The sequence below is a fragment of the Passer montanus genome, unplaced genomic scaffold (assembly GCF_014805655.1).
Source record: "Passer montanus isolate IOZ18808 unplaced genomic scaffold, ASM1480565v1 scaffold15, whole genome shotgun sequence".
Taxonomy (NCBI): domain Eukaryota; kingdom Metazoa; phylum Chordata; class Aves; order Passeriformes; family Passeridae; genus Passer; species Passer montanus.
Genome location: NW_024362051.1, coordinates 6,784,119 through 6,808,909, shown reverse-complemented (window position 1 = coordinate 6,808,909; position 24,791 = coordinate 6,784,119). Strand labels below are relative to the sequence as shown.

Here is a 24,791-nt window from a genome sequence, read left to right as displayed (position 1 = left end):
CCTGCTTTAACCTTGTTACAGTCCTACTTGCATGTGCAAGTTCTATCCACAGACTGCATAATCAACATCTTAACACACACCCAAACACACTCCAATGTCCAGATGCTCTAGCAGTAAGGAACTGAGAGCCATAAAATATCTGGTGTGATCCCTGGAAAACCTATCAGCAATTCTTCATGATAGCAATTCCATAACCACTGCTGTATCTTGGAAGGATGTGACAAGAATCTCTTTCAAACTACTACATGTAGCTGGAAAGAACTAAATGTGAAAGTGCTGTTTCAAATCCTAATGCATAACATTCTTGCTTCTCTGATTCTGCTTGTTTACAAAAACAGCACCAAAAACATTCACCTTTGTGCCCATGGATGCACAGATTGTTCCACACATACCTGGAAATTCACAGGTATGTCACCATGACAGCTGAAATCCACACAGCCACTCACTCCCTGCCCCTGGCAGTGAAATGGGGGAGAGAACTGGGAAGAAGAGAAAAATCCATGGCTTTCAATAAAGAAATTTAACAGGACAGAGAAGGAAGGGATGATGATAATGATAATAATAATAGCAATAATAATGATAATATTACCCAAGTGCTGCAAAATGCAACTTCTCACCTCGAAATGACTGATGCCTGGCCAGCTCCTCAGCAGCAGCCCCTGGCCAGCTTTGCCCCTGGTTTATACCCTAAGCATGGTCTCATGTGGTCTGGAATGTCCCTGGGGTCAGCTGGGGTCAGTTATCCTGGCTGTGTCCCCTGCCAGGAACAGGAGCCAGGACACAAGTACCATGAGGCACAGAAGATGGCCTTCTAGTTCCCAAACCCTTGGTCTGTTTGTGTCTGCTCTCTTGCTTTTGGAATACCTCATTCTGATCCGTTTGATAGAGGCTAATAAGGTCAGTAAATGATCTGTGAGGAAGAACTCACGCATCTGTGGTTAAGAAGACAGCACTGAAAGGAAACACAACATGTCTTCATATAAAGAAAAAGCCACTAAATTTAAGGTGACACCCGGTTGTTTGTCACGTCAATGGCACACAACATGAAAGTTTTCAATTCAAAGGTCTGAACTGCAGAAAAGGAAAGTTCAGGTGACGAATTTCCAATGGTTAAAAATATCAGAATAAATTGCTGGGGAGACTGTGGACAGTGAGAAAACGTAAGGAGTGATGCAGATAGGGTTGATGCTGCCTTGGGGGAAGAGGTGGATTACTTAATTCCTTAAGAGTTTCTTGAGGTAACGACACACCGTGTCATTTCCAAAGCTTTGCAAGTTTAGTGGATTGAGGAAGTGATGAACTAATTATTTATATGAAAAGATTCTGATAGGATGATATATCTACTAAAGGAAGTTTTAGCTGGATTTATAGTTTGTTCCCTGCCATTTTCATCTCTAGCAGATGAGGTGTGAAATTGCTTCAGTAGAAGGACTCAGCAATAACAGCATCAGACAGCATTTAGAAGAACAGGACTGTCAGACTTCAGGATCATGCTGAGCTCATCACTCTCCTCTGGATCTGCAGTTTCCTTGTTTAAGCCATATTTTCTAGGGAACTGTGGAAGCCAGATCTGGTCACATGTTCATTTTTTCATGGCTGGACTTTTTCAGTCTCTGCAGTGAAATTGTGCCTAAGAAAACAGCTCTGAATGGCAAAATTACAAAATGGGGGACGCACACACAATCCTTCTGCTCCATCTGCTTTATTCGCTTTGAGAATTCCTTCAAATCCATGAATTATAAGCATTTGAAGAATGAGGCTGGGTACCTCAGACACCACAATAAACTCACCAAGGAGCCCACAGGGTGCTGGCCACCCCTCAAACAGCCTCAGCAGAGCTGACAGAGGGATCTGAGCACTGCCCTGGCTGTCGTGTGAAGGGAAGGCAGGAGATGAGAAGGAGGCTTCCTGATCCCCCCAAAGCATCAGACAATTCTACCAACAGCATCAACACTCCTTTTGTACCTTAGTACTTTTATCTGACAGAGGAGAAATGGCCTAAATCCACAAGCTAAGCAATTAATCAAAGTTTAAGAAGCAGCTAATTCAGACCAAATTTGCTCAGCTATTTCCATAATGTAATGATGCTTACATGGTCAGGAAAATGCACATGATACAAATGCCCAGGAGCCAGGTTTAGATCAGAATGACTGACAAAGAGAAATACCCAAGGAACATGCATTTTCCATCCAAGTTATGCAAGTCTCAGCCCAATTTAAATCACTGTAACTCCACCAAGGAGCCTGCATGTAGCTGAGGGCAGAATTTGACACTGATGGAATTCTGCCTTTGTGTTCTGCCCCTCAGTAATCCAGTTTAAATCTATTTGTCATACACACTGCCCAGTTTTATAAGCTTAAAGGAATTTTTAGTACGTCCTCTCCCAAAGAAAAAAAGGATGCAAAGGAATTAATGAATTTTGAGTTAATGCCCAAGTTTAATTGTGAAGACAGGAAAATTATACTATAATTCATTAAAATAAAATCCATTCACCACACATGTCCAACCCTAGGCTCTTCATGTGTCAGAGTTGCCACCTAAATTCAGACCATTTGGTGGGAAATAAATGCTACTAAATTTTATTAAAATACTTGTTAAATCACATCTACCATAATTGAAATATAAGAAAAAACACTGTAATTAGCTCCCTACTACAGACCCTACAAAGATTTTAATGAACTTTTTTATTTAGTCAGCATACCAAAATTAATTTCTCAAATTAAGTGTTCTTATCTTTGAGGAAATTGCCAACTTATGTAAGAATGTTCTCCCATAATTATTTAGTGCCTTAAAAAAACAAGCTTGTAAATATTTTAGACTTTAATTTTTAATAGTTTCCTTTTGAAACCTCTTGTTGTGCCAATGTACTGGACAAACACATGGAAGGAAATAGTGAAATAGAATTTAACATAGATATCCCTAAAACTAATAACATTTTTCACAAAAAACACCTTTGTTCCAGATATACCTTTAATTTTGCACCCCTTGCCTTCTCCACCACACAAAAAGCTCCATTTCTAGATTGTACTACCTTGCTCTAGCAAACTCCTGAAACCCCATCCCCCTTTTCACTGAATACTAACTAGAAATGAGATAAAAACTTCATTATCCTAAGGTTTCAAGGGTATGGATTCAATATTTTAATTAAAGAAAAAATAAAAATAATTAAAAACCTGTACAGAGATCACAGAATTTTGGTTAGTTCAGAAAAGCAAGCAAAAGACCCTTTTCTCTCTACTAGATTGATGAAAAAGCATACTAACAGGCAGGCAAAAATCAGCTATGCCGGGGGACTCCCACACAAAAAAATCCATTATTAATCTACTTGATCCTTTTTTCAAAGCATTCAACACCATCTACTGCATACTTTATTTTTTGCTTCTTCTTCTTCCTCATCCCAACTCAAAAGACAACAGTAAAAGGGACACTACCACAAGTTTCCAGCTCCTGAAGCCTTTATTCCAACACCCCCTTTTTCCCACTGAAACTGGGTAACTTTCAAATACTCTGGCCTACCCAGAGATGACACAAAGGCTGAGCAGTGTGTTCCAGGAGAACCCTTCTGCTTAAGGGACACCTGTCATGGTTAGTTAATGCCACATATTTCCTCCAAGTTCTTGTCTTCCTTTGAAAGCCTGGCAGAATTAGTTGTTCTTTAATGTTTCAGAAAATGTGGATAAAGTGATTTCCAAATAACTTATGTATAGCTAACGTGAGCTGTGTCTCAGCTGAGATCAGTACCTAGAAGAGGCCCTGTGTGCATCTTTGCAGTTGGTCCTGTCTAACTTCAACCCACTGAAGGTTAATGAGGCTCAGCTAGAGCTCAGAGGGGTCTAATCTGAAGCACAGACAAAATGAACAACCACCTCCAGCTTTTGGGTAACTCTGCAGATGAGAAAGGATGTAGTTGCTTAACTTTTCTTTAAAATGGCAGCCTGTGAAGAGAAGTTAACTTGTTGCATTCTTAAAAAAGCCATATAAATAGCCCTGGAGTGCATTCCTCCTCCTGGGCTCTCTGCTTCCTCCAGACAGGTGGCCTCTCTCTCCTCTTTCATCTCCAACCTTTATTTTTTTTTGTGTCTTAGAAAATGAAGTACCTGACTGACTGACACAAACAGGTCTATTTCCAAATCATATCTACATCTTCATCTGCCAAAAAGTTCTTCCTCAATGCAATTTCCAAGGCAGAGCTCTCCACACCAGGTGCCTGCCATAGCTCCATACATCAAGCACGCTGCTCACAAATGCACCCCATGACACTAACAGGGAACACAACTTCCCCTACAAAATCAAGGCAGAGCAAAGTAATAGAAACTGAAAGAAGATAAAATGTTTTGTAGGTAGTGGAACACCAGCTGATAGCAATTTCTCTTTCAAGCCACAGTATGCTTAATTTATTTATAGGCATTGGGAAAATGTTATTGCCACAGCTCTGTGTAGGAAAATACACTAGAAGTGCCACTTCATGAAAAACCAGCTTAGAAGTAGAAACATAAGGAAAATGAATAATGTTTCCCTAAATATCAAGTCCCATTTCTTGCAATAGAATAATGATGAAGCCAGGAGCTACGTTAGACAATTAGGAGGGGGAACAACTAAGTACAGCCTATAGCCAGCACACAGCAATGTCACATTTAGGAGTTCTATTGATGAAGTTCTATTTTCATCTACAGATGAAAAACATAATAATTTATAGTCTTTATGTCTAAACTATCACGACAAATATATTTATGTTTCTGATACTTGGATATATCATTCACATTAACATCTTGCTGGTATTTTTCAAATAGACTTGTGCTTTTTGTGACTCTACTTGAACCTGGCTTTTCATGGTTTTATTTTTATCTTCTTTGGGATAGCTAAACATAATCTGGATTTTGAGGATAAATAAATCCAGTGGGTTAGACTGAATTAACTATAACCATATGCTAGAGTTGAGAACAGGATTAACAAAAGATGGCTACTGGATTTCTTTTAGCTGACACTGAGTCCTTAGGCAGCTTTATGTCCACTGAGAGAGAACCAGACAATTTTTGTTAGATGCTTGCATTTAACACTGTGATGTGCAGAGGTTCTTCACTTTCGTTTTTCCAGGCTTCTGGTTATATCAGCAAGCTCTTACTGGTTTTAAATAAGAAAGATCATTCAAAAGGCCCTACTGAAGAGAGAAACAAGCCTCAGTGCTGGAGCCTTTCCAGCAAAGATACATTTGCTCTTAGAGAATACGTGCCTCTTCTAAGGAATTTTAACCCCCAGCAATTAAATAAAGGATAAACTCCATGAACACACAGATAGATCATATAAAAATAATTACAATAATGCTTACTTATGTTACATTAAAGGTGGCTGAAAATTTATTTTAATAAATACTTCCTTCAGCATTTCTTGTGTGATTTCATTGGATTTCATTGGTTTTCATTAATCAAAATACAATCATTGAATTACAGTGCTAGAATGACAGTTCTGGGAAGGATGCTGGTTCCATTCCCCCTCTCCATTGCTAGACCTGCTACCCCTGGGTCATTATCTGCAAGAACATTTTTCAACAGTCTCTACATCCTCTTTCAAATATTTCCCCCAATGCTTAATTTTTTCTGCCACTATGCAGACTAAAATTAATTTTCTTTGCTGCAGTGTAAAATTACTCCCCCTTGCTGTACACACAATGGATGTAGAATCAGCCCTCCACATGCAGTTAATTTTAAGTACGTGGAAAAAGGATTTGTGCATTGTTTTGGTTTTTTGTGGGTTATTTTGGTTTGTTGCTGCTGTTTTGTTGGTTTGCTTGAGACTTTCTTTGCTGAGGATATTTTCTGCAACTCTGATCATCCCTGTTACATTTCTCTGGGTACCTTCCAGCTGATTCCCAGTACCCAAGAATCCTGGTACTCAAATGTGGACAATGTATTCCAGCCAAGGTCTTACTGGCACTGCTCAAGCTGAAGGATTACTCATGGTTACACATGCCAGTGCAACATTTGCCTTCTTTTGCAGCAGAATGACATTGTTGACTCATGTTCTATTTGTAATCCATTATAATACCCTAGCCCTTGCTCCAAATTTATTACTGATTGGTTTTCATCCTGTTTTGTGCAGATTATTGTTCTTATCTAAGAATTTACATCTTCCTAGACTAAATTTAGCCTTTGTTTTCAGACCATTTCTTAAATTTCTTAAGGTAACAGAATTTCATTTCTGTGCTACATTTAATAGGCAGCCTAATTTCAACATCTATAGTTTAATTAAAATGGTAAATAACAGCAAATGTTAAAAAATGGGAAATAATACTGCAGCCAAAAGAGATCACAGAGACCTCTACTCAATTTTTCCTCCCAGCCTGACACTGAACCATTGACAGCTATTACCAGACCATAGTTTTCCATAGTTTTGTATCCAACTCAGAATTATTTCTTTCAGACAACACTTCAACTTGCTTATAAGGCAGTAATGAAAACCAATGCCAAAAACCTTATTGAGTCAAGATATGTGATGCTGCAAGCTTATCCCTGAGTCTCAAGGCCTGTAATTGTCACAGAAGAAACAGCTTAGTTTGACATCCATGTCAGATTTATTCACCCCCTTATCTTATTGATGCTAACAAATATTTGCTTAACTATTTATCCTAGTGTGAGGTTTTTTTTCCCCAGGATTTTAGGTTAACTCACAGGATACGTTTTCCCATTTTCCTTCTTTCCTTAATGGAAAATATACCCTTGTTGCTTGTCTTTTCCCAATCTTGTACAATTTAATAAGTTTTCAAGGATAACTTTTAGCATCTCTAAAATTATTTCAGCTGATTTCCTTAAACCATAGACCAATTCCAGCTCATCTGTAGATATCTAATTTAACCAAGCCTTTCCCTCATCCAGAATCTTACACTCCAACTGAAGATATCAACTATGTTTCCACAGGGAAAAAAAAGCAGCCCTTTTACGTGAAAGCCAGAGCAAAGCCAGGTGCCAAAGCTTTGGCCTTCTCAGCAGTGCCTGTACAGGAGCATCTCTCTCCACTGAGCCATCATTTTTCTTGACTTTTTTTCTTTCTTCTAATACACTTGTAAAAATGGCTATTTCTAAATTATAGCCCAAATATCTTGTTTTGTACTTGGCTTTCTGGGCTGAGGCACTCTTAAGAGTCCACTTACCTGTACTTTGTGTAGACAACCTCTTGTCACTGCAGTCATTAAGAGTCTTGTCATTAGCCAAGCTCCTGGTTTTGGATAATTCATGTTTGTGCTTTCTACATTGAGCAAATGCTAATTATCCCTGTTTTTCTTTGTCTAATTTGTAGTTTACTTAAATCTATATTTAAAACAACTTGTCTTTATTTTGATATTTTTCTAAAAATTCTCCATTATGCATTTTTATGGCTGTTACCACTCAGCCTTCTAACTTTTATTCTCCACAGGAGTTCCTGTTTTTCAGCTAGAACTAAATGACAGTAATCATCCATTAAGTGACAAGCATATAAACATGTTTAAATACTGTTCAAACTACTCTTCTGACTGGATAGTGATTCAAGGGTCACTCTGGCATGCAGATGCTACACCATCCAAAATTAAAGTCAAATAAGATTTCAAAGCTGGAGACTTTGCCCCTCATTGGTTTGGCCTTCTAAAATCAGAATACGAACCAAAGATGTTTGGATAATGCTCTGGGGTTTCTCTCACAGCAAATAAGGAAGGAAGATTTGCAGGCATGTACTTTATACACAATTCATCTTTACCAAAAATGAATTCCTATATACTGAACTGAAGCACAGGGAAGGAGACCTCTGCTCCCTGAGAGATGCCAAAGAGAGCAGGGCTGCGTTCTGTGATATTCCACCAAAGTTATTTCAATGGAAGCTGGCTGAGCATGGGGAGGGCATGAATTTCCCTTTGAAAATCATGGCTGCTTCACAGTCAATGAAGTAAGAGATATTAAAAGCAAGCCAGCACTATTATTGACAAAACTAACAAGTGCTCCCCAAGTGCTAATAAAATTCCAGCCAAGCAGCCTATTGATCACTGTCTCTGCTCAAAGCACATCAGCCATAATGCAATCACACACAAGGACCCCAGCCTGTCACTCCTCGTGCCATATTTAATGACAAAATTGGTTGCTTACAAGCTTATAAGAAATTTAATATTACACTTCTAGCATCCAGAAAGAACCATGTGCATCTGCCTGGAGTTGAGCAGCCATATGTGCTTGAAATGCATTTGATGGGAGACAGTATATTTCATGTGCTGCATCTCATGTATTGTTTTTGGTTGATTCAGTTAACATGTTCCAAAACTGGACTGATTTACTGAAGATTTGCAAACATAATTCATGTGCACTTGCACTATGAATAAGCCTCTAAAACTAATTCAAGCACAGTCAAAAAATAAATTGCAAAATAAGTTATTCAATTGAAATCTGCCATCTGAGGCACTGTAATAGAAAACATTTATTATAAAACTAACATATATTTGTGGCTAGAGATGTGTTCAGTACTAAACATCTCTTTGTGAAGAATTTATTCAGGCTTTTCTGAAAGAACATCTTAACTGGGCTAACAGAAAATTACATGTTCAAAAATAATTGCAGGTTCTATGATTTTCATCCTGCATCACAGGCTTCCAATTTTCACTCCTTTTGTTTTGGAAGGCTTATGAATTTTAGGGAAACTTTTTTTCTGCACAGCTGCAGAAGCCCATTTCTGGAGTCTGGATTTCTGATTTAAACACTGGAAAGACACAGGTCGGGTGTGATGCACAAGGAGAGGAAGCACTAATACCAACACATTCATCTTGAAATGTAATGCTCTACATTTGGTAAATTCACTTCACAGGGCTGCTGGGCTGTCAAAGTCATAGGCTATGCTACACTGGAGGCTTCAATCCACTCAAAAGCAACGTTTCCTCTTCAAAAGTAAGGGTATTTTGCTAGTTCAGCCTTTCACTAGTGCTCAAGGGGAGCTCTTTGAAATGAGAACATGTCTCTAATTAATAATGATAGTCAAGTCTAAATGAGTGTGTCTGACATTAGAGTCAGTCACTGATAGGTCCAATTCAAGCAGATAAAGATTTTCACACAATACACTGGAATAAGGAGCTTGAATTTTTAAAAATTGTTTGTATTCCTTCCTTTCCAAGGGCAGATAATGAAAGCCCTGAGAAGGAACATCCCTGTCCAGATTTCTCAGTTATTGGGGAAGAGGACTGGGAATAGACAGTGAAAAGAAAGACAAAGGCTGGAAAACAAGGGGGAAAGGTCAGACTATTTCTAATCAGCCTTTTTTTCTCTGAAACTTGGAACATTTGGTATTGCTACTACCAGCAGTGGGTAAAATTGTACTCTGTTTCCAGCCAGTCCTGATGGCAGAGCTGAGGGAGGGGACTCAGGCCAGCTCCATGCACTGCAATCATCTGACTGTCACAATCCAGATGGAAAGGGGGAAACTTGCACCTCCTTGAGCAGAAAATTCCACAGTTCAGTGGATGGTTTTAAACACATATTTGGGGAAAAAAATCAGCACTACCACAGAATCACATTTTTACCCATTTTCTTACTGCCTCCTTCTGCAGATGTGCTGTTAATAATAATGGCAGCTCGATGTTTTAAAGGTGTTTTGATTCAGAGCTCATGCATCTGCAATACAAAGTGCACTTCCCATTACTTCCACAGTTCCTATGTTCTGGGCAAAGATGCTTTTAAAAAGTCATATGGCAAATTGGACACCATTCCAAACTGCTTCCAGCAATTTTAGGGGTGGTTTCTAGCAGAATTTTTCAGTAACTTAAACTTTTTTTTAAATTTAACAGTTTTCAATTAATAGAATCTATAAAGTCTTAATCCATAAAGTCTTCATTTTCTGGCAAGTCTGAATAGGTGCTGAATATGAGACATTTCAAAATCTCCCACTTGAGTTATGCTGAAGTTTTCCCCTATTCCCTCTTTTCTTTCTCCAAAGTGGATGAAGAAGACTAGGAAAGTATGCCAGGTTAGCTGTCAAGCTCCTTAAGAACTCTCAAATGACCTTGTCAGGAAAAAAAAGCCCCAACCCTTTGATCCATATTTCAAAATCCTGACTAACCTGCCCCTTCTGCTTTTCTGCTTTCTTTCTTCTGTAACTGTGACAGAATCAAGTTCAATATTAATGACCAGCAATCATTTCCAGCTACAAACTCTGTTGCCTTCTGCAGTCCAAGTGCCTCGTTAGCTCAGCTCTGTCAGTAAGATTCTCACTTTTGTATTGGTTTCTCTTGGGTTAAAGATGAATAGAAAGCTGGGCTGGTAGCTCAGCTAAAAAAACCCAAAACTCTGATCACTCAAGTGCCCTCTGAGTTGCAGTTGAACCACTCAAGCTGACTTCCCTTGAACAGGCCTGTTATCCAAACATACCTCGTGTCACTCCCTAGAGGTTTCAGTGAAAGCCATGAATGCTTTTTTTACAAAAGAAGGCATTTCTTTTCTTGAGACAAACACTCAGGTATTTCTCTCCACACTGCAAGCAGAAAGCAGACAGCTTGATTACACTGTTATTGTTTTTCAATGCACAATTAAATAATTCATCCTGCTGAATAAAGCCAGCTTTTTCTTAGAAAAGAATACAGAATTGATTGGATGCAGCAGACTTCTTTAAGAGATGCAGATGAAGTACAAGCCAGGGAAGCAGAACTCTGTTGATTTTCAAAACCTCTGATTACTGTTGGTTTTTAAATCTGTTAAACATATGGAATCCTGCAGCTACCTTTGTGAGATCCCCCTGGCAGGTACTTCCTGCCTTCAGTTCCTTCCACCTCTGCCACCCAGCCTGGTTCTACAGTTATCCTGCAGCTACCTTTGTGAGATCCCCCTGGCAGGTACTTCCTGCCTTCAGTTCCTTCCAACTCTGCCCTCCCAGCCTGTTTCTACAGTCCGGCTCCACATGAAAACTTCACAATTAGAATATTCAAGCAGGATTTTAGATTTAGAATTGAGAAGTAGATTTCTAATATCAAAAACTTGTAAACCTGTCTCTAAAAGTTAGTGTTTGAAAAAAAAGCTTTAGCTTGGTGACACCAGAGTTAGGTTTCCTATAAAATCTCTTATCTGTTTTCATTCACCCACTGGAGAAGTTTTTTTCTCTTCAGTACCTAGGAAGAATCTTGGTCTTGTGAGGTTAAAAGAATCCTTTGAGATATCTCTCAAAATAACAATTGTGTGGTGAGAACACAGACCTGCTAGAGAGTTCACAGAAGCAAGCTAGGGCTCCTCACCACAGGACCTGCTCAAGTTCTCCAGATATCAGAATCCCAAAAATATAAAATGAAAGCTTTTCTATCTTCAAAACTATACAAGAGCAGAAGGGGCATTTAAACTCCCCAAAGTGAAACAGAACAACATGGGAAAAATACCAGGGCAGGGAGAATGGAAAAGGAAAAACAGATTAAACAATTGTCTTGCAGCTCATGCTGCATAAAAGAGCTGGGACAAATTCTTCTGACTGTTCTTTTTCCTCTCTGTGGAAAATTACAGAAATTAAAGCTTTGGTGGGAACATCTGGGAAAGATAAAGCTTCCCTTCCTTCCTTCCTTTATCTCAGCAGTTTCTATTTTAATGCAACTCCCTCTACATACATATAAATATATCATGTATACATTTACACACATATTCATACCTATATGCATATATAAACTGAGTATTAGTCTTGTCAGCATCTGACTCATAGGGCCCAAAGCAGCAGCATATGATTTCTCTTCATTTTTTGGGTGACAACACTGGGATCAATGACTAAAGACTCACATGCTCTGTGTATATGTAACTAAACCAAACAACAGTTTCCAAACAATTTTTTTTTGCTGCAATAAATCTCTTTAGAAATGTTTGAGTGGCTATTTTTAACGCTCTAGTCAGGGCAAATTTTGCCACAACCAAGAGCAGTGACCTCTGTCCAAAAGAATGATCTATTGGCCAAATAAAACCCATTTTTAAGATTTAAGTAAGAAGAAAGCAGTGCACAGTTCTTTGTGCAAGGCAGAGCACCCTGCTCAGACTTCACTCCACAGTTTGCATTCTGTTTCCTGAGCAGAGACATCCACAGTGTCAGAGAAATGCTACCCTGAAAAAGAATGATCCTTTTCTTTACAAAGAGACAGAAATCTTAGCAGACATCCGACATATCCCTTCAAGGTACCCATGTGTGACTTTAGATTCTCTACAAGCATTCCTGCTTTTGCCCAGAGTCAGACATCTCAGTAACACAATGTACAGAACAGTTTTAAAGCATGTCAGTTCAAAATCTCTCTGCAATACTTTGCCAGGATTTACCTTTTTGTTTTTTCTCTTGGGAAGACTGAGGGTCACAAGGCCTCTGAAAGTGGTAGGAGCATAAGTTTTATTTGAAGTCAATAGGATTTGTAATCCTAAATCCCTCGAATGCCTTTGAAAACCTCTGTGGATGTGTGTCTTGACAAAAGCATCAACTTTGCCTTTCCTTTGACACCGAAGTTCCATTTCCCTAAAGACAGAGAATCTACACTCCTAAGCTCTAACCCCAATGATATTCCTGTGAGCTACAGACAATACAAGGAACATGCTTGGCAATGAAATATAGAAATAGACACAAAGTGAAATTTTCAAAAGCACCTTCGGAGACTTCCAATAAGTATTTTCTTCCTAAACACTTCAGTAATTTTGAATTTCTTTTTCCTGGTATGGCTGTTGTATCCAGTGCTATCCTGGACAAAATCAGAATGGGTTTTTTTGGGGTTTTTTCTTATCCTTTAGCGGCTGTCCTGGAAATATTTGAGGTACTGCCATAACTTAAACTGTCACCAAGTCAAAGTGCAAAACATCATTTACAAAGCCTGCATCTGAAACAGCAGCATATACACAACACCACTTCCCTTTTAAAATCAGCCCTGAAATTCATGCATTACAGCTGATTTCAAATAATTGGCCCCTTGAGTGTTAGAAAATGCAGTGGTTACATTTACAACATTAATTTAGCAAAGCCTTTAACATGAAAGAAAATGAACATGAAGATCTCTGTTTTAAATTGCATGTTAAACCAAGATTCATGGTTAGAGAGAATCTCTCTGAGCATACATTTCATCATTGAATAGCAAGTGGAATGGATGGGGATTAAAAAACATGGTGAAAAAATAGCAAGATGAGTCAAACTCTTCTACAGAAACCACCTCAAGCTGGGACTAAATTGGGAAGGAGATGTAAATATGAGTATAGCTCTCCATTCATGCACGGGACAGACAGAGCAAGGGAGGCATAAAGCATATGGGGATATCACAAAATAGCAAAAGACCACCACAAAATGTGTACTAAGTTTACCTTGATCAAACGGCTTGTTTGGATTCCAGTTTCTGAAATAATCATCCTAAATGGGGATAAAAAAAAAAAAACAAACAAAACTCAGGAAAAATACAATCAGTACTTTCAGTACTATTTTACACAACTAAATGAATCAAGTTGTGTTTTGATTCTAACACATTTAGCTGCAGTAAGATAAGACTATCAACAGGTTATGTCCTAAAGAAGAGCAAATGCAGGTTAGAAATTAAAGAATGAAAAAGTCATTGGATTCAGCACCTTGAATTTTTCTTCTGGATTGTTTTTGAAAGCATGTCCATTATTAAATATTTTATAATAACTCTGTATTATTTCATGTTAGTCTATAGTCTTTGACAAGAAAGAACATATTGTTCAGGTAGTCTAATAAATCCACACCATCCTTGTGTGGTGAAAGGTCAGCACAGTAAATTCAAAGATACATCCACACATGTAAATCACACCATTGTGAATATATAGAAATACAGCAGTAATATTGCAAACATTATACTTAAATAGTACAACAACTTCCAGGAGCACTTGCAGTGAATATTTTTGCCACTGTTCCTACTATTTAGCTTAAAACATTTTATGAAACCTGATGTAAAGAGATCAGTGTGCTGTGAGTGTTGTGGTTCTCTTCTACACAATTCTCACTGGATTTTACACTGGAGAAGGCAGGGACTGCCAGAGCGCTTGGGCAAAGAATGATTGTTGCAAACCAGCCTGACTCTAGAAAGAATGGAAAACTTCTCCATGTGTTGGATCAATCTGTATTCTGTGTACTTAGCAAATATTTATCTGAAGGCAAAGTTTTCCCTGCATCAGAGTGCCATCAACCTTAGTGCTGAAGAACTGGGAGTTAAGCCCAGCTGATATACCAGTTTCAGCACACTCTGTGCATCTCACTTGTGTCCTCTTTCAGAGGACAAGATAACAACAGAATTATCTATTTGACATGTGGAAGCATAGAAAATTTCTACAGCACTGTCATATTTTTCTGCATATTAATCTTTGTTTCCTTTTTAATATATCCAGTATTCTATATTCATTTCCTGAGGGATGCCACTAAAGAGATGTATTCATCAAGCTGTCCAGAATGACACTGAGATTTCTTTTTCCTGCCAGGATGGTAACTAAAAACCCATCTGTGTGAATAAGAGATCTAAATTATTTCTTCCATAGGGTTTCATTTACCATTTATCTCCAGTACACTGAATTTTACATGCTCTCATGCTATCCAGTTCACCCTAACCTGGAATATTTTGGAGAATATTTTGGAAGTCAGCATGACTTTATGGGGTCAGAACAGGCTGTTACAGGAGTGAGGACTCCACAGCCTCAGTGAGCACCAGGAGATGCACTCCATGTTCCTTTCAGAGCACTCTGGACAGGATTGTTCTGGAGCAGGCAACACTGACAAATGCAGGGTTAAATCAAATTCTTCTGCATGACTAGCAGGAGGAAATGTATAATTTTTTTAACCAATATGTTCATGCTCAGTGTCATACTGACTTCATGGACAGTGATAATATTCCACAATAACAGCAAAGACTGCTACCCATAATTTATTTCAGATACATCAGAGGTATCCATATTTTTTTTCTTCACAAGTACAGGGTTTGGCACCAGAAATAGAATCGCAGGCTTGCCTTTGAATTTCACAGCTTTGCTAATACAAAACCCCCTCATGGTTATACAATGCTTTGTAACTGATGATGATGTACTGCTAAATTCACCAAGCATTAATCACTTTTCACAATGTGTTGGGTTTTCAGCTTTTATAGCGGAATTTTTTCAGCAACAAAATATTCTTTTTTTTGTCTACTTATATATTTTCCAAGGTGTTGCTTTGCTGCTGGGTTTTCAGCACCAGAAACTGTTAAATAATTCAACTCCCAACAAGGATTTCTTATGCTGGTGGCATATGGAGCCAGTTTTGAAATAAGGATTGGAAAGGGGGTTTATCTCAATTTCAGTGTCAGAGGAATATTTTACAAAAAATGCACCTTCCTCAAAAAAACCCCTACAACACAGCAATCTCTTCTGTAGATCTATTATTCCTCCTCTTCTCCTTCATGCAGACCTGTTTAGTATTCCATTTTGAAAATTGAAATTATGTTTATTTTAGAATGTGCCTGAAACCATGGTGTGATAACATAGAAAATACACAAGAAAAAATACAGAAAAAAACCCCTAAAAGGTGGAATAGAGAAACCCTTTGAGATTTTCAATATATAAATCCCATTATTATTTATAGGAGTAAATAATGACCATACATACATTAGAGCAATACAGCCAATAGCAGTTCAAAATAACTTCTGCCAGTTGGACAACTGTCCTGGTTTCAGCTGGGACAGAATTCATTTTCCTCTTAGCAGCTGGTACAGTGCTGATTTGGGATGGAAATAATGTTGATAACACACTGGTGTTTCAGCTGTTGCTGAGGAGTGTTTACTCCAAGCCAAAGACTTTTCAATTTCCCAGGTTTCTTCAGAGAGGAGCCAGGAGGAAGAATGGCCAGGACAAGGGCCCCAAACTGGCCAAAGGGATATTCCACACCTTAAAGCCCAGAATATAAAATGGGCTGAGTTGGCTGGGGAGAGATGGTCATTACTGGGGGGCACTGCTCAGTGAAAATTGTACTGGGCAGTACTTGTCTTTCTTATGGTTTATTCAGCTCTCCTTTTGCAATAATAATAATAGTAATAATAATAACAGTAATAATAATGCTGTTCTTATCACAATTCATGGGGTTTACCTTTTCCCCCCAGTTCCCCTGCCTTTGCCACTCAGGTAACAGGGAGGGTGAGGGTGTGGGTTGGGTGGTACCTGGATTAAACCACAACAACTCAAAATACAGAACCTGGGCTTCACTTCAGCATCAACACCAGCAAGAACTGAGTCTGAAGGGTTATGGCACCATAAAGGTGAAACTCACCCTGTGGATATGGGAGCAGAAAATCTGTGTCACATTTAAATGCACACCTCAAGCTCTGACTCAGAAACTGACAGGGCTTTGTGCCAGTCCTCGGGAAGGGGCTGAGATTTATAACAATATCCTCAAATGGCTTTTGTTAGAAGGTGGAACTCTGATCCTCTCTGAAGGAATATCATCATTGCACTGTAACTTCTTCCAAGAGAGAAGCAGCACATATATATGTGTGTATATATATATATATATACAATCAACTTGATTAAAGAGATTTAAATTTCCCATTCACTAAAAGACCTTCCTGACACAAATCTATGCATTTCTAAGCATTCTACTGGAGTTGATACTAACGTGCTAAAAATTCCTTATGCCTTCTGTAACAAATGAAACTTCAGCAATTTTCATATTAACATTTTCATTAAACAATATTAACACAATAATTAACATGTATCAATGCATTTCATTTACAACAATATCAACAGTTGATCATAAGAGTTTCAAATATAGAATGAATTATGATATATTGTAAATATTTTTGTTCACCCTATGGATATTTATAAGTTAAAATTGAAAAACCTACCTCAACTTCCTGAACACGTAAGCATTACAAATGAGAAAAGAAAAAAGAATGAAATAAAGCAATATAAAATTAGGTTAACATTAATCAGTTATCTCCTTAGTGGCCTTTTAAATGTGAAATCACTTATTTCAGATGACCTTCACCCCCAAATGAAACAATTTTCTCTCTTTTCTGTCCTTTCCACCTCTGCTGCCATGACCTAGTTTTTATCTGCTGCACTATTATCCAAATGCCATTCTAGTAATGTGTTTCTTTCTTGTAGAGCACCAAAAAAAGGCTTTTTCATTCCCTTTTGGCAGGCAAAACCATCAGAAAGTGTTTTCCACAGGCTCATCTGTACATACTTGGTATAAGAGAGACATAATTTAATTTTTTTCCTAGCTGAATTTAAAGATTATTTATTGGATGGACTTTGAAGGGAATTCAAAACCAGGCACAGGGCCACTTCAATACAGCAGGTGACAGCAAGTGAGAAATATTTTTGAGGAACAAATATTTAAAAATATATTTCTTCTTCCACAGAATTCACACTTTGAAGGTTTTGCCCTTGGTTCAGTAACTGCATATGACTAAGTCAATCTTTTAATTAACTGAAGGGACTCTGCACACCTAAAATCATGCATGAAAAGAGAAGAGCTGATACTGCAAGCCAAGGCTGGATCTGACTCCCTTAGTTCAGCTCAGGGTTATAGGAGAGTGAGGGGTTGGCTTGGCTGAGTCTCACATCACACATTCAATATTCCACTTCCAGTTTCAGGAAAAGAAATTCAACTCCTGTCAAACCAGGCCCGATGCAATTCTTGAGGAAATCTAGAGTTCTGTTCCCTTCTCACTAGGTGTGGGTAAGGCCTTTGGCAAGATTCTCTTCTGTCCCCTTGATGAAGTCTGTTGCCTGCCTGAGGTGGGCAAGAGCCCAGGACAGCAGGGCAGGGAGCCCAGGGGCCCTCACACAGAAGGAAGCTCACCCGTGATTTCCTCACCCCAATTAAATTGCAAGACTTGAGACAGGAGCTGCCTTTTCAGTTTTGTATCATTAACCCTTCTTCAAGATTTGACCCTCAGGATATCTAACTTAGGAATCAGTTGTGAACATAACAAATGAAAAAATATATAAAAGCAAATATAAATTTCTAGACTTAGGCCTCAGTTCTTCATTGCACTTTTATTATGTCACTTTGAGCAATTAAGAGATTAGAACAAACACATTTTCACAGAATCACAGAGCTGGAAGGGACTGACAAGGATCATCAAGTTCAACTCTTAAGCAAATGGCCCACATGGGGATCAAAACGGTGATCTTGGCACCAGCACCATCTTCTGAAATCCATTTTACCACATCATGCATAATAAATTCTTGTTTCTTAAGAAGACCAAAACGATCTTTCAGCATTCAATACGTGGGTGTCAAATCCAGCCAACTTGATTGATGTGCCATCAACAAAGTCAATCAAGAGAATAATCATATCTTAAACTAAGTATGCAAAGGGCATGTTAAAAAACAGTAGTTTAACAGTTCACAAAAAGTTTGTAACAGAACTTTCAAAATTCTCATTCATCAGAACCCTTAGATTCATCAGAATTTATAGACTGAGTTCTGATTTGCAAAAAAATCAAGCCTTGAAGTAAACCTGGGTCTAATAAAATTTCCTGTTAGTCACCTCAGAAAAGTCAGCAAATAGAAATTGTCCCTAAGACCAGGACATTAATATGACATTAATATCTTCTCTCTTATTAGTAGGAATATCTTCCTTCCTATTACTACAATAACAATACAGTTTAAAAATAAATTAAATTAATGGCAAACCCCAATATATTTATCCTCTTTTTCCCTACCAACTAAGAAGGCAAACAACAGCTTCTTATTCTCCTGAAGTTTAAGTATTAAAGTTATTCCCACTAATCCTACTCTTTTGTCACTTTGAATTTAGTTATTACCTAAGACTTGATATTTTGGAAGAGTTAATGAAGCATGGATAATTTAACACACAAACACTCTCTACACTTTATTTACTTGTCAAAAAGAAGCTCTTGCAAGATGCTCTTATTTATCAATACAGCCAAACATTAGATAAATGGGTTCATAAATATTTATATTTGTTGCATTAATTGAGCTTATAACTTATTTGTATGACTCAAGCAGAAATCAGATGCTGACTGAAAACATTCCCCTGATTTTGTACCTTTCAGAACCAGCTCAGCTCAGTTTCCTTCCTCAAGGCCTGGGAGCATCCCTCAGGACTGGAGGAGCCTGTGAGGCGCAGAATCATCAGGAGAGCCTCATCACAGAGCCCTCCTGAAGAACCTCCCACACCAAGGAGGAACCCCAGGGCTCAGAGACCCCCGAGGAAGCAATCTTCATTCCCAGCCCCTCCTAGCCAACACCAGTTTAAATTTCTAAGTACCTCCAGGAAGGACATTTATTAACAATTCTTTGCAGCCTGCTCAATATTTCCCTCTTTCACCTTCCATCTATGAATAAACCCTTCACCCTCATAAGGACCAGCTGGAAAAAATGGTAATTACCAGCTCATTGCTTTTGTTAAAATTAGCTCCAGGAAGATGCAGCTGCATTTTCTGCCTCTCTACCTTGCAGTGCAGAAGATCATTCCAACACCAAGCAGTGTTAAAGCACCAGCTGCTGCTTGCTGAAGTCAATCCAGCCTGTCATAAATATCTCCCCAAGGCCTATTGCCTGTTTTAAGCAAATAGCTTGTGTCAGCAAATTACACATTATTTATTTATCTATTTATTTTTTTATTTGCTTAAGAGGAAGAGAATGTATTTTACCCACTGAGTACTTCAGTGAACAAAGCTCCCCAATGAGATCTCTATGTCAAGACATCTCCAACCAATTCCATGCTCTCTCTCTCTCTCAGGAATCAGAGAACTGTATCCAAACAGGATGCTTTGGCTTAGTGAATTAGTAATGCTGGTGCTGGAGATACTCAGTTTTAAATTTTGTATGAGAAAGCTTTAAGTTTAGGGAGAAATGTCCCAGACAAGCCAGGAATATCCAGGTTTACTGAAGGAGCTCCCAACATTAAATGGCGACACTGAGAGAATCCATGGCAGAAGAAAGCAGTGTCACATGTGATGAAAAGTCTGCAATGTCAGGACCTGCCTAGAATGCTAAGTCATTAATAAAAATATAAAGAATTGATAAAAGTATAACCATTCACATTGGATTCTTCTATAATGGCAAGTACATTAACAGTGGTTTATTAATAACAGTATAAAATTCATAAATAAACATCCTAATGACCCCTCAGATGTATACGGCATTGAAAAGATCCTTGACCATATCTTACAATCTCAGATTTCCCATAAGACTCAAACACTCAGTACACAGACTTTTTCTCAGATACCACTAATGTGCAAAAGCAACTTCTGCCCATATTAATGGCCCAGAATGTTACCGTGTTTCTTATTTTCAAAGTATTTTTTGGTTGGTTGGGGTTTTTTTCTGCTTTATTAGGAAACATTTGGTACTTCTGTTTTGCTAAAAGACTTTTCCAGAAGTTTCCATGAGCTACACTGAGAAAGGTGAAACTTTTAGCATAGACTTTTACTCATACACACAATCATTCCCTGGGGTGGCAACAATTTTAAAACTTAAATTAAAATATTTGGAAAAAAGAAATATTTCTTACCACTGAGCCCATATCAGCTAGAGTAAGAACTGTCATTCCTTACAACTCAATCACCCAGGCTTTTATATAGAAATCCTCCTGTGCTCTCTTGGGTTTTGCAGTTGTTTGTTTTTGTTTTGGTTTTTAATTTGGTTGGTTTTGGGTTTGTTTTTTTTTTGTTGTTGTTGGTTTTGGTTGTTTTGGTTATTTTGGTTGGGTGTTTTTGTTTTTGGTTGGGTTTTTTTTGTTGTTTTTTATTGGTTTTTTTGGGGTTTTTTTTCCTTGTTGTTGGTTTTCGTTTTTTTGTAAAAAGGCAAATATAGTAAGAATTTTAAAAAATTCTTAAAAAACCCCAAACCACTCAATATTTACCCAAAAGAATGAAGCCAGAGTTTGTTGAGGGCAAACAGATGCTGATTTTCAGTGCCTGTGCTCCAAGCAGGATGAATGAGGGCCAGCTGTGAGCCACTGTGGCACAGCTCTGTGCCAGCACACATGGCTGATAGAGCTGAAATATTTGGGTGGCTGGAACAATCACACAGCTATCTGTGCTGGAAATATCTAAAACTGGGGGGCTGGCAGGGAAAAAGTGCCTTGGTTTATTATTCTTTGCTGTCCCTTTTGGAAGACTAACTTTGGAACTACAATGCACTTCTGCCTGAACTCTTCTTCTCATTATCATGTGCTAAAATCCTGTTACCCCTGCTTGAATTAAATAATTCTCCCTAATTCCATGAAGCTTTTCACAGGTCTTAGGAGGTTGTGCTGCAGGCTGCACAGCTCTCACAAGGCCAGCAAGGCAAAACTCCCAAGGGATGGGCTCGCTGATCCCTGCTGGGCTGCCAGGGCTGCCACAGCTCCAGGGCCAGGCTGACCCCTGGAATGGGAACCATCAGCTCCCACTTTCCCCAGCTGAGCAGCACCCACTCAGAGAGGAAGAAGCAGAGCCAGAGATAACAAAAATATATTCCCTCTCCTTCCAGGTGCAATTCCTCAAAGCAGAATTACTTCTGATCTCTGAAATTCCCAGCTGGACTTATTCCCAGCCAGGTTAACTCAGTGCCTCTGGTGAGCCTCACAAGGTCCCAGCTGATACACAAAAATAACAGAAGTGCCCACCATGTGAAATGAAGAGTCACAGGTCACAACCTGGCCTAATGATGCTTTCTCACACGATCATTTGCTTGTTTTCCACTTATCAAAACCACCATGCCTTGATCTCAGTTTATAATTGCAAATACTACTGAGGAATGGCCCCTGCAGATTCTCTATAGAGAGAATGGTATTGTTAATAAATCATATTCTCAACGGGGGTAATACTGAAAACAAACCTTGAAAAGACAGCTGCTGAACTCTTTCCACATCTCAATTTTCAGTCAAAAATTCAAATTACGTGCTTAGAAAGCAATTGTTTTTAGGCAGCTTTAAAGCCAAACACATTAACCTGAAGGTTATAAAGCCATTGGCAATGTGGCTTCACTTTCAGTACCCTTGTTGCTTTGACAGTACATCTGCAGTAGCTGTTTTTGACACAATCACTGATTCTTTTTAGATGATCATTTATGGGGTTGTATCTGGAGAACAACACCCACATAAAAAAAATCTAATCTAATGCTACCATTGCTTTCACACATGGGAAGTGCTTTACAGCAAAAAACAATTTGCATAATGATTAAACACACTGCTAGTTCTTGGTTTATTTTACAAGTTTTCAGAAATTTGTTCTGAATCATGTGAATTTTTTAAATTTACAAAAATGGGAATAATCTCATTATGAAATAAAGTGATAATTCTACTATTATCAAAGTTATAAAATAGAAGTTATGCATAAAATACTGATGTTCCACTTAGATATACAAATCCCAGTGGTCAAAACATACAGGCAACAAACAGCAGTTGAATAAAATCAACTTATCTAACTGATATTTAGGGACACAATTTTCTGTAGAGACAATTAAATTAGCTACAATGTCCCAAGTCTTTCAAATACTTATTTAAATGCATAACTAATAATTGGAAAGAGACTGTATGAATTATACTGGATTATGAGCAATGCACTATCCCTGGGAGCACGAAGGCTTTGTACTTCATTTGTTACCTCAAGGAAAATCTAGCTCCATGTATTGTTGAAGAAACCTTTACAAAAGGTGAAATCAAACGTGCTGCTGTTGAAAAGGACAAACTTTGCAGCCCTTTAGTCAGTTTTAGCCAATATTTGAAATTTCTTAGAACTGCATCAGGAAGAAGCAGTCATGGGCAACCAGTCCATGACACAACCAGCTGCTGAGTGTGGGAGAGGGTTGTGCACATTTTAGATCAGAAACCCTCTGAGCCATTACAAATGTGCAGTTTCCATTCCCAGTTTATAACATCATTTTCTTAATTGTCTCTGACATTTTATCCATTCTGAGAAAAAATAAAAAAGAACACTACATCAAAAATCATTATGCAAAACTGAGAGCGGGTTAATGGGAGCAAACCAGTGAAAAACGTGCAGCGGTTGATGCAAACAGAAATGCTGCTCCCCTTCTGGTAAAGGCTCCTCACTTTGGTTGTCAACAACTATTTCAACACCCAGCAGGCTATTTTAAGCACCTTGCTTGGTTTATAAAAGCTATCATGTGATGGAAGTGTACATAATAGTTGGGGCTGGTTGATTCAGTCTTCAGAGTCACAGAAGGATTTGGGATGGAAGGGACCTTGAAGGTCATCCAGTTCCAAGCCATGATGATACCCCCTAGACCAAATTGCTCAGGGCCCCATCCATCCTGGCTCTGAACACTTCCAGGGATGGGGCATCCACAAGTGAAGTCCCTTCATTCAGGAACGTCCTTCATTATGCTCTTTTGTTACGGACAGACTTGTGTTACCTCTACCCATTTCCTGAAAAATCATTGGAGATACACAAATGTAACTTTTTTTAGTGACAGTTCCTCATTAATTTATTACTCTAATTAAATAAGATTTTTATGAATATTAAGAAATTAATTTTCTGTGTCAGTTGTAAAGTAACAATGACAAGTTACCTTTCCTCAGTGACTGCTACTTGCCATCTGGCTGAAGCAATAGTATTTTGTAGAGGAACAGGCTTTTTGGAATGGTATTTCAAAGGATTTAGCTCAAGGAATCAATAACAATGATAAAAAAAAGTAAGCTAAAAAGGCCAAAGAAGCAAAATATTCGGATTCAGGCATCAGATAGCTAAACTGCAGTAATGGTTCCAGTGGGATTCAAATGCCAAGGCCGTTGGTGTCCACAGCACAGATTTCCACTACCTTTGAGCCTACTTTATTTTAGCAGAAGAGAGGACCTGACTGCTCAATTTGTGCATAATTTGCTTTTAAGGAGTCCACAGAACACTGCCCAAAGGCAACTTCAGATCCATGCTGAGCATTTTAAGCCACAGAAGTCTTGCATTTGCAATGAAGAAGGTGCTCTAATTTGCACACCTCTCTGCTAGGAGGACTCCTCGGCAGCAAAGGAATTCCAGCATTACTGGATGAAGATTTTACTCCATTTCAGTAACTTCCCCTCAAGGAGGGAGGGAGACAGTGACCCCCCTAAGCACCAATTCCAGAACTGCTCACCCCAAAAGTGCTGCTGCAAATCCTACACCATAATTTCAGCTGGAAGTCAATAGCAAACCCCATTCTGTTGCTATACTTGGATTCTTTGTTTCAGAATCGTGTCAAACAAGGGAGCAGAAAGGTTCAAGATAATTCACTGGTGTTACATGTTTTCAGAAACTTTGATCATTTTATTTATGCTTGCACTGGCACTTGGTTCATCATCTAAGATTTGTAATTGTGTACATAGGAATTTCACACAGTAAGCACTCCAGAAACAACATTCAGTATCAATTACTAATACACATCCAGAGCTTCTTTAGAAAAGGATAAATTATAAATAGGAAATATATATTGTATTAGGCTTCTACAGCTGTGATCATGATGATAAAGCAATATTCAAGCTAAGTTCAGATAAAACTGAGAAAACTAAGTGACCTTTCATTTCTTCCAGTAGCATGCACTGGGATCAAGGAAACACATCTGAAAGAACTCCTGCAGGAATATATAATGCACTCCTGAGGCTGCTAGAACATGAGCCTCTGCATCAGTGACAGAAGGTCAGCATGTAGTGTGGCATGGAGTGAACAATGCCATGAGAAACAAAGATGTAGCAAAACTTTATTTTCCAATCTTAGGAACCTTCTAACCAAGTGCCTGTGGCTCAAGAGAATAGAGAGCTCCCAGATCTCAAAATTTTTCAACTGTTCAGCTGTAAATAGAAGTCTTCTCCTGATCTCTAGACATTACAGTTGCTCGCTCTTGAAGGGATTAAATCATAAAATG

General features: G+C 38.4%; 1 protein-coding gene across 1 annotated transcript in view; it reads right to left on the bottom strand.

Annotated features, from left to right (window-relative positions):
• Positions 1-24,791, bottom strand: part of SPOCK1 (SPARC (osteonectin), cwcv and kazal like domains proteoglycan 1) — a 272,406-nt gene that overhangs the window by 172,647 nt on the left and 74,968 nt on the right. The window contains exons 3-4 of the mRNA XM_039701668.1: positions 16,811-16,819; positions 13,299-13,344 (exon numbers count right to left, since the gene is read on the bottom strand). Of these exons, the coding sequence (XP_039557602.1) occupies positions 13,299-13,344; positions 16,811-16,819 (55 nt within the window). The remainder of the gene's footprint in view (positions 1-13,298; positions 13,345-16,810; positions 16,820-24,791) is intronic.